The 10,725-nt window shown below is 32.6% G+C and overlaps 1 protein-coding gene across 1 annotated transcript; it reads right to left on the reverse strand.

The window, feature by feature from the left end:
- Nucleotides 1-4,376: 4,376 nt before the first annotated feature.
- LOC125865439 (cytochrome c biogenesis protein CCS1, chloroplastic) lies at nt 4,377-8,504 on the reverse strand. Its single transcript, XM_049545637.1, has 8 exons — nt 8,012-8,504; nt 6,931-7,150; nt 6,726-6,837; nt 6,019-6,291; nt 5,618-5,886; nt 5,089-5,245; nt 4,912-4,995; nt 4,377-4,811 (listed from the first exon to the last, which is right to left on the reverse strand). The coding sequence occupies exons 1-8, from the start codon at nt 8,409-8,411 to the stop codon at nt 4,653-4,655; spliced, it is 1,674 nt and encodes a 557-aa protein (XP_049401594.1). The 5' UTR covers nt 8,412-8,504; the 3' UTR covers nt 4,377-4,652.
- Between the last annotated feature and the right edge of the window lie 2,221 nt (nt 8,505-10,725).

The following is a 10,725-nucleotide window of genomic DNA, read 5'->3' on the forward strand; positions in this document are numbered from 1 at the left end:
TAAGTAAGTTTTCATAATCTTTTACAAATATTTATCTAATATTTTAAAAATATACAGTATTCTTGGGTGAATTGATATTGATGAAGAACTCTTATTCTCACAATTTGTTTGTTGTCAAAATTTCTTTGGAAGAAGTTGTCATTGTTTCTTGAGAAAAAGTTGTTTGAGAAAACAAATAAATTATTATTTTTTTGGGGTGAGTTATAATCTTATTCTTGAGATAATTTTTTAGAGGAAGCTATCTTGGTTTGGTTTATAACTTTTTATTGATATAGTGTTTAGTTCCTAATTTTTTTCAAATTTCTTTTTGTACATTCATATATTGAAAATAAACAATCTTAATGATTCAGTGTTCAGACCTAGAAAATACATCTTAATATTCAAATGTGCATTCAGATTCAGACGTCTTAATCTTAATGAAAACAAATGAGGCCTAAGTGCCTTTGTTTTGCTTATTTTTCAACTGTGTCTGAATAAGTTTTAATGATTAAAATCTATAACATAGTATTAATATCATTAAGATGCTTATTTAATAATCTCTACAATGATAACATTCCATCGCTACTCTATCTATTTTCACCACCACTCACGATTCATTTCAGCCACAACTACCATCAGTGGGAGAGCGAGAAATTTTATGAAGGGTGTCCAAGAATTGCATAGGTAAAAAAATAATTAACGAATGGGTGCTCTAAAATCTTGTAAATCAAACTATGTAACATAAATAATTATTATTTTTAATTAAAAAATATACCAAAATTTTAAAAATCAAACTATATGATATTTTCCTTGGGTGTTCATGTTTATTTAATAGGAAGTGAACGAACAAAAAAAATCCAGTTTAGAATGAAATCACATTTATACTTAAATATCTTACCAATAAATCAAAAATAAAGAATAGAATCAAACAAGATTTTTTAAAAGAAGTTTTATATGAAGTCTTTTTCACTTTAATAGCTTTATAGAAAAAAGAAATACTAGGATTTTCTGATTAACTTTAAAGTAAATAATTTATTTTAAATTTTATTTAAAAATTTAATGAGAAGAAAAAAAAATCAAAAGTCAAATCAATTAAAAATTTAATTGGCTACTAAACTTTTTTTCCCTTAAAATTTAAGTTGTAGGTCTCTAATTTAAGATTATTTTAATAGATAATATTAGTTTTAAATTATGAAAAAATAGCAGATTTATTAATTAATATCTCTTTAAAAATATAAAAATAAAATGTATTTGTGGAGAATCGAACTCGCATGCATGTTGTTCGCCTCAGCTTCGGCTGAGCACCATAACCCAATGGGCTAAGAACGTTTGTTATTTCAAGGGTATCCAAAACATTTTACTTGTATATATGATGTAATTTTTCGACGAATGGTGTCCAAGTGGACACCTTGGGCATAGTGTAGCTACGCCACTAACTACCATCACTATCAATCCCCACCACCTACCATCCATAACCACCATCCTTTATTCAACCACAATCACCACTACTGCCAATCAACAAAATCAATTGTCATTGTCATTAAACATTATTTGCAATCATCACCACCAACTATTTTACATCCACTAATCGCTATCGATAAGTACCACCATTAGTCGACACTATATATCACTAATCGTTATCATTATTCACCACCTCCATTAGCTAATAGTATCATTCCACTATTAATTATGAGCCGCCATCACCAACAAACACGATTAATCACTATTGACAACCATTATACCATAAGATACTATCCACAACAATCATCATCACTTAACACCATCCAAAATTGACATACACAATCACCATCGCTAATCATCACCACCACCAATTGTTACAAAAAGAATATAATCTTAATTAAAGTTAGTATTTTTTAAACTTTATTTATTAATTTTTAATAAAAATAAATTATATACATTCCGATATTGAGAAAATAAACAATATTAACTATTTAATATTCAGATCTTAATGCAACATCTTAATATTAATTAGATGTATATTCGATTCAAACCTCTAAATATTAATGTACATCTTAATATTCATATGTACATTTAAATTCATACCTCTTAATCTTAATAAAAATAAACGATGCCTTAATCAAATCAACGAAAAATTACATTTTTCTATATAAGGTTAATTTTATTTATATGTATATCAAAGATGTTGATGTAAACATAAACTTTAAGCACACATGTTCATGCTATCACATAAATGCAATGCATATCACGATCTTAAACATGGTAATATTACTAGAATACGTTGTACAGAGCACACACGTTCATGCTATCACATAAATTTAATGCATATCAAGATCTTAAACATGAAAATCTTACTAGAATAGGTTGCAGAGAACATACCTGAAGCGTAAGCATTATCATACATAGATGAGTGGAAGTGTTTAATTAGAAATCGATTTCTTCTTCCATGACCTAACCTTATGCTACTAGCGGCGCCGCTAGCGATGAGATTGTGTATATATTATGTGATAACCCTAATGAATAAAGGGAGGAACAATTTATAGAGGTTGAGACTTAATCATGTACGTCCATCAAGTAACTGATCTAACGGACGAGATTTGTTCTTCATTAAATATTAGTTATGGGCTTTATATTAATTCAGTCACACATAAAATAATAAAAAGTCTAACATTCTCTCACTTGTCTCAAAGACCACATAACACTAATATTTATTGATATATGCATTTATTGTGGATAAAACACAACTCTTCTATAATGACCTCATATATACCATGATATGACAAATTAAACACTAATGTGAGTTACGACAGTTATACATAATTTTCTGCTATATATTTCTTTTCATATACTACGATGTTAGCAACTTGGCATATCAAGTACATAATTAATTAAATATTTAAAATTATAGTTTATTATTATGTCTCATTGAGGCTTATCTTATAATATTTCAAAACAACAATGTGCACATTCTTATGAGAAATAGAAATTCATTAATGCATATTAGAAATACATACTTGAGCTTTAAGTGTCAAAACATCATAACCACATCAATCATAAATACAAACATGATATCATTGCAGTGGACACCTTTTTGTTTCTATATCTTCTCTTTGATGACAAATAACTATTTAGTTCATAAATTTGATATCTTTAGATTATTAATCAAATACTACAGAGTAGCCTATAAGGAGTACCCAAAACATCATTTCAAATATCGAAATAAGATGCAAGACAATAATCTATATTGCTTATTAAGAGGTGTTTTTACTCCATTACAAAGGAATAAAGAAAAAAATAATACCGAAAAGTCAAACAATTATTCCCTGCAAGAAAATATAAGCATTAGAAAAATATACTATATAATATATCATTGATACAAAGAATATAAGCAAACAACTAAAATATTACTTGGACATAAGCTTAAATAAATAGAGAGGGTCAAAGCAAATGAAGTCCTTGAAGGCAGTTTTAAAAATAATGGAGAAGAAAAAAGACTCCGAGTCTTCCAATCACATATTTTCTTATTATATAGAGTTTAAAATAACTTTCTATATAATTAACTTATCATCAATGACAAAATAAATAAGAGATTACAAATCCCTCAATATATTGCAAGAATGTATGTTTACCCACTTAATGCTATAAGTAATACATATTTTTTTAATGTCAATATACATAGGATATAACCAAAATAATAGTAGTAGCTTCATAAATTTATTAAAATGTAAGATATCATGATTTGGCTATTTTCCAAATGAAATTAAAGAGTAGACTGTTGGACATCTTTTGCCATAATTAGTGGGCATGCCATTTTGTTTCTGCTTATTAATTGATGAGGTAATTGATTAGGATATATAAAATCAAAACTACTTTTAATGCATTATTCATCGATTAATGAAGAATGTCATCAAGATACAATTAGATGAATTTGGTTTATATAGCAAAAATATTCAGTTAACAAAAAAAGATTTATTATTTTGGGGTAAGGGTATATTTGCAATCCAACTTTTTTATATAGTATATATGATGATGATAAAAAAAAATAAATTGTTTTCAACTATTGGCTGTTCCCATACTGGACTTATTGTTTGAGAACCATAATCTTCAAAACAGGGTGAAATAGTAGCATTTCCCATTTCGTAAAACCACCAAGTATTAGTAGCGCGCTTAACGAAATAGACACAGCTGCTTCTGCAGCCCAATTGACTTGCATTAACGAAGCGGGATCCACTTTTTGGGAATATGAGTCGAAGCAATAACAAAAATATTTCTAATAGAACCTTTCACAATCCCTAGAGAGATGGTTTACTAATAAACCGAGGGACAAGTCTCAAGGATCAACGAGCTCACTTGGGTTGGGCTTATAAGCAGTTTTAAATGGGCTCAAAATATAATCGAGTATAAATGTCAAGAAATAGACAATTGACGTTTCTGTATTTAAAGTTTTTTTTTTAAAAATCATTCTATCATATACAGCTTCTTTTTTATATCCCAACAGAAAATTTTGAGGAAATACAAACTTATCTATACATCTGTGAAAATACCCCCAACAAAAGCAAAGGACTACTTTACATGGGTCAAGAATCTGTATCAATGGTTTGATATCTGCATTTCTGATATCTCATTTTGAACGAACGCCTAGTTGTACCATATCAGCTAATTACACATCAAGTTCCCTTTGTACCAACTTCAACTTACAAGCCACTCAGAATATTAGGTTCTTCGGGAGAAGATGATTCAACTAATTCTGGGACTTGATCGAGCAGGCGATTCATTGTGTCAGGAAACTCACCCTTGGCCCGGTTAGTCTTACCCCCAACAACCACTGATGTTCCATCTTGTAAGGCCCATAGCTTTTGAAAAAGTTACAATACACATAAAAACATGTAAAAACAATGAGATTTCCAAAATTTGGTAGCTCAAAGTTGTTCATGGTTTGGCAAGAATATTTACCTGTGTATGAGATAAATAACTAATGCAAGTTGTAAGCATGAGAGCACCAAAACCAGCATATACAACAGGTACTCCTGGATCAGTCTGCATCAAATCATGGTTCACGATTCACGAATAAGGGAAAACGCAAGCAAAATATGAAATAATTGTTGCTGAATGAGGATTCATCGCGCTTACCTTTAAGTCAAGGCCACTACTCCCAATTGCATCTGCAATAACAATTTTTATTCCATCAATCTCAATTGGAAGATTTGAATTAGGCCGTCTGACTCCAGCAAATTTCCCTTCTTTATCATAAAGAATAACTGACTGCAAATCACGTGCAAGCATCGATCTGGATGTTGAGCCGATACAAGGACAAAAAAGAGAATCAGAGGAGTTGACATAATGGAGAACACTAAAGAAATAAGCTAGTCAGCAAGTTGAAGATTTCTATCTACTCTCAAAATTTTGTTATTCCAGTAGGCCATCAAGATTTGGACCTGACATCGAAAGCTTATGCTTCTATAGAGATTAACAAACAAACGTATGATATTTTTAACTTTCTGGCCCTTAGATTCATCACTATGTTCTTCTCCTGAATTTTGAAAATCACTAAAAACCACATTCCTGTAGTTTGATAAACAGGTGCACCTACTACACAATAGCCTAGAAACGTCGATGAGTCCAGCAATTATCTAGATAGTGTAGTAGTTAAAGAACATACATTCCCTTAACATTGGGTGAATTATCATCCGCTACTGGTAGGAATGTACCAAACAGCTTCTTGTCCCCACCGTTCAGTTGCAGTGGTGCCATAGCCAAATTAAACGGACCTTCATCATCCTTCAGTACTTGCAATGCAGAGATACTCCAATCTGTCTGGTATATAGTGATTCCCCCATACCTTAAGGGATCATTGACACTTATAGTCTTCCTCATTACTTCCTTTCCATTTAGGTCAAATAGTGAAAGATCAGTATGGAACTGCGAGACCTACAACACATATTAAAACGAGGGGAGAAGAAGGGAGTCTTCAGCAATTTGTAGTAAGGGAAACACATTTGTCTTTCATAATCTGATTTGCGTACCTCCTAACCAAATAAGAAAGGAACTGATTATGCGTACCTCTCCACTGTCATAGTAGTCCATGGAGAATCGATTGACGTGAATCTCCGTACTGAAAGCATCAGAAGGAGTGGATAGAAATCCAGATGGTGCAAGTACATCTCCAGCAACAAAATTTAAACCTTGTGGAACAGTCACAGCCCCTCTAAAGCTTCCAACTGCACTAAGAGTTCCTCCAGACATTATAAGCAGCAGGGATATATGTACACCAATTGGAGCAAATCTGCCTGCCAACCCTTTAAATGCATACAGAGCTGGCCCTTTTGAGAATACCTGAAGATACAGAGATTGTTAAAGGTTAATCCAAAAAGTCATATTTTTGAAGAAAGTAAGAAACTAAAAGATATTTGTGAACAAAGACATTCAAGGACAAGTTAAGTGAGTCAAGCAGATAAATGATTAAGAATATCACTACAGTTTCATGTTGGAGCAAATCAAAATCGTACATTCTCCATTCTGTTTATGGGATAACATGAAAAAAAAATTAAAAATAGTAGGACTAACAGGAAGAAAAAAAAAAGCAAATGTACTCTGTCTTTAGGGCAATGCATACCAGTAAGATTTTGAGAAAAATCTCATCTCTCAGTGGGTAGAAATAAATATCTAGTCTCATTCCTACGACAGACCCTTAAATCTGGACGATTCAAAGCTAAACCAAGAAAGGAAACAAATCATGAAGAAAACTATGAAAAATGTTATATTTATACCTCATATCCATCTCCCATCAGTATAACACCCAAGTCTTTAACTGATGCCCTAGGCAAAGTATCTGCATATTCTTGCTTACGAATTGTCTCTGCTGATTGTAAGAAAGACCATCTGCAGATTCGGTCAATTTCTTTTAACCCTAGTTTAGCTTAGGGAATCCAAGAAGAAAAAGAAAATAACATCTAGGTGGACCGAAAAGCAGACCTTCTTGCTACCTTCACAAGAGGAATCTGTGTTGTGTATGTGCAAGCCATCAAGGATGCTCCTAGAAGAGCCAACGTCCCCAGGAAAACTGGTGATGAGAACATATGATCAAAGCCAAGGGTGAGAACCCATCTCCAGGAGAAAAACCCCAAGGGAGGATGATCTTCAGGAAACTTTTGGAAGTAGTAATCTGGAGCCTCGCCCTGGTCAATGAAAGTTCCTTCAGAGGAACAAATAGAAATAAAACCAAGTTACCGCAAAATACTCATATTGAGCTGAACAAATAGTAAGAAGAAGTGACCAGGATGGTAGATTTAAGATGGAAAGAATAGTTTATAGTCAAATTTAACATTTGAATAAGAACACATATTGAACAATAACTTCACCATACGTTAACACAGACTTAATTCTCTGGTGTCATGCTAGTTTCCCGAGGAAAAAGCTCATAGTCATGCAAAGATGGAAGGTGGAGTTGGAATGTTTTTTCTTTATATGGAAAGTAAAATGGACTTGTAATCTCACAAGAACATGATATCTTTTGTGGAATCTCCAAATTGAAAGCTGTTAATTCATAACATGAATGTACCTATACTGCAAGTCTACAGCATCACTGCAACAGCTACCGCTCAAATCATTATGTCTAAAAAGTGCAAACCAAAAATCAAGAAATATCGAGAAAACTTAACTATGACGAAAGTTTATACATAGGAACCACACAAATGATTATACATATCCATCAACCATAAGAATGCAGTTGGATAAATTTTCTACAGAATCAACACCAGTAGCATCATAATCATTTGTTCCTCTACCATAATATGTATATCGCACATATGCACGAATTACACAACGTTCTCAATCAATTACGCCTCAATTCCAAATTAGCTGGGATTCGCTATATATAATCCTCCACACCTGTTTTGCTTTATTCGAGCGCATTTCATTCAATTTTGGTAAATAAGTTATTTTTTAAGACAAATAATTTTGGTAAATAAGTTATTTTTTAAGACAAATTAGTATTTCTCTAAATCTCAGAGTTATCTGTAAAGTGACATAAAGAAACATTTCAGCTGAAATTTACCTAAGGCCATTAAGGCAGCAACAGAAAACATCTCAGCAATAGCTAAAGGCAAGTTGGACAAAATCCCCAAAACTTTTCTAGGCAATTTCTTCAAAAGTCCAAAACCAATATCACCATTCTTCGTCTCCTCCACCTTCCTTCCACCATTTCCTACAGACCCTTCTTCCGATTCAACAACTGGTGGCGCCACACCATCAGAACCTGGAACTGAAATCCGGCTCTTTTCCTTGCTGGGTTTGTTCCCTTTTACTGTATTGAGCTTACATGTAAGAGTAAAAGAAAAAGTACGGCCTTTGTTGCTGTAAACACCAAGAATTCGAGAATTGTGGATAAGGGGATAAGGTTTGAAATGTAAGGGAAGAATTTGGTTTTGCACAAGTGACATTTTGAGAGTCTCCATTGATGTTGGAGTTTTTGGGGGTAAAAACTTGCAGTGGCAGGAGGTTTGCCTCAGTCCATGTATGGAGGTCTAACGAGCGGGTTCGTTCGTTTATCCATAAAGATGAAAGGTGTACAACTGTAATTAAAGTAGATTTCTCGCCTAAGTGGTCCAAAATAAATAAGTGAAAATTGTGCAGCAAACAATATTAAATGTTATAGCCATTGTTTTAAAAAAATTATCATTTCAGTTTTCTCCAAATTTTGCTATTTGTTTAATTATAATTTGCATAAATTGTATAATTCGGTTTCTGATGGTATAAATTCATAATTTGTATATGTTTACCCTACCTATTTGTATATGAAAAATTCACAATAAATTTCTAAATATATAAATACAGAATTTGTATACACTTACCTTATTTGTATATTCACAAACGAATTACACAAACGGACAAGCGAAATATACAAACCACAACTTCCATAGAAAATAGAACAATAGCTATGGAGCGCAATTATCAAAACTATAGATATAGAGCCTTATTATGTTTGCTATGTTTTCTATTTCTGGAATTATCTCAAATAAATAATTTCTTGAAATTATTTGCAAATCAGAGGTGATTTGATAATATTAGAGAAAATAACCTAAAATAGTTCCTTATTTTTGATTTAAAACTCAAAGTCCTCATTGTAATAGTGATGTACTTTGGATCCTCCTTCGTGTTTGCGGATATGCATATTAATCTTACAAATATATAATCGATCAATTGGTGTGATACATATATTGTTATCCCATATAGCTATGTAAAACTAAAATGATATTATTAACCGTGAATACGCGTCATTTATTTTGGTCACGAGTTACATATTATTTTATTAACCATATATGCTATTTGGAAATTATTACTTTGAATTTGCATTACTCCTTATTAGGGTATTTTCTTTTTTCAAGAATTTAAAAGCTCTAATTAATAGTGAGTCTACACAGGGCCGATTCAATAAGATCAGGAGCCTAAAGTCAAACCTTAAAGAGAGGCCCTACTATTTTGAGAAATATTTTGTTTCTTTAATCTTTTTAATAATTTTATTCTTGACTTCACTTGCCAATAAGTTTAATAATTCACTTTGTATATTATGTTCAAGGTAATGACTATGAATTTCGTCATGTTTATTCTTCAAATATGTTTTTGCATAGCTACATCAAATTTATTAATCATTTCAATTAGGCTTTAAAAATTACCGTTACTTTCTTGATAGATCTTTCCATTTGTTCCCCTAAATGCTAAATTATTTTTCCAAAGAGTTTTGATCACGTCAATAATTCTTGACAATACATTTTTCCATTGCACTTTATCTCTATCAATTTGTTCATGCACAACTGTCACGCCCTGAGCTACCCCCAAGACCCGGACACGGGACCTAGGACCACAAGTGATCCCAAGCAAACCCTGCTGGCATGATCATAAGCATACTAAAGATAATAAACTGATGCGGAAGCTAATTCATAAATAAATCTGAAAAGATGGGGAATACCCATAAACTATAACTGAATATATCAAATCTGAGAGTTTAATACAAAAGAAATATCAAACTCAAAACACTAAGCTGAATCTAACTATGTCTGAAATAAGCCTCTAAACTGACTAGAAATGTTGGGACATGCCCCAACTAGATCTAGCAAAACTGAAACTAAAGACTAAAAGCGATAAAGATAAACATGTCACTAGTCCTCGAAGAATGAGGACTCACCACTGATGCTGCTGAACTGAAGATCGGGAACCGATCTAAGCGTGATCTGGATGCTGAGAACCTGAACCTACATCACGAGAAGATGTAGCGCACGTATGCGTCAGTACTTGAAAGGTACTGAGCATGCAGGATAGAGTAAAGCTGAAATAACATATAACTGAACAAAGCAATAAAGCAATGAAATAATCTGAACATGATATAGATACTGAAAATACTGAATACTGAGCTAACTGATGCAATGACCAAATTTATAACATGCTGAGACTGAATACTGACTGTACTGAAATATGGTCAATGCAATAGAGTCTGACTGAACTGTGGGAGCTACTAATAACCGACATAAAACCACATGAGCTAAATGTGGAGTCCGATGTATACGCCCCATCGAGAGGACCCAATATACCCTGCCAGAGGTATAGAGGCATGCTGGCGTGATCACTAAACTGATGTTGCCCACAGAGGGGACTTACACCTACGTGGCTCGTAGTTCTGGGACTATATGGGTACGCTGAAACCCTAGTCCAACTCGGTATTATGCTACTCCCAATGAATTAAGTGGTTAACTAGTTATGACTGAATTTCTGTAA

This window comes from Solanum stenotomum, chromosome 5, assembly GCF_019186545.1.
Source record: "Solanum stenotomum isolate F172 chromosome 5, ASM1918654v1, whole genome shotgun sequence".
Lineage (NCBI taxonomy): Eukaryota > Viridiplantae > Streptophyta > Magnoliopsida > Solanales > Solanaceae > Solanum > Solanum stenotomum.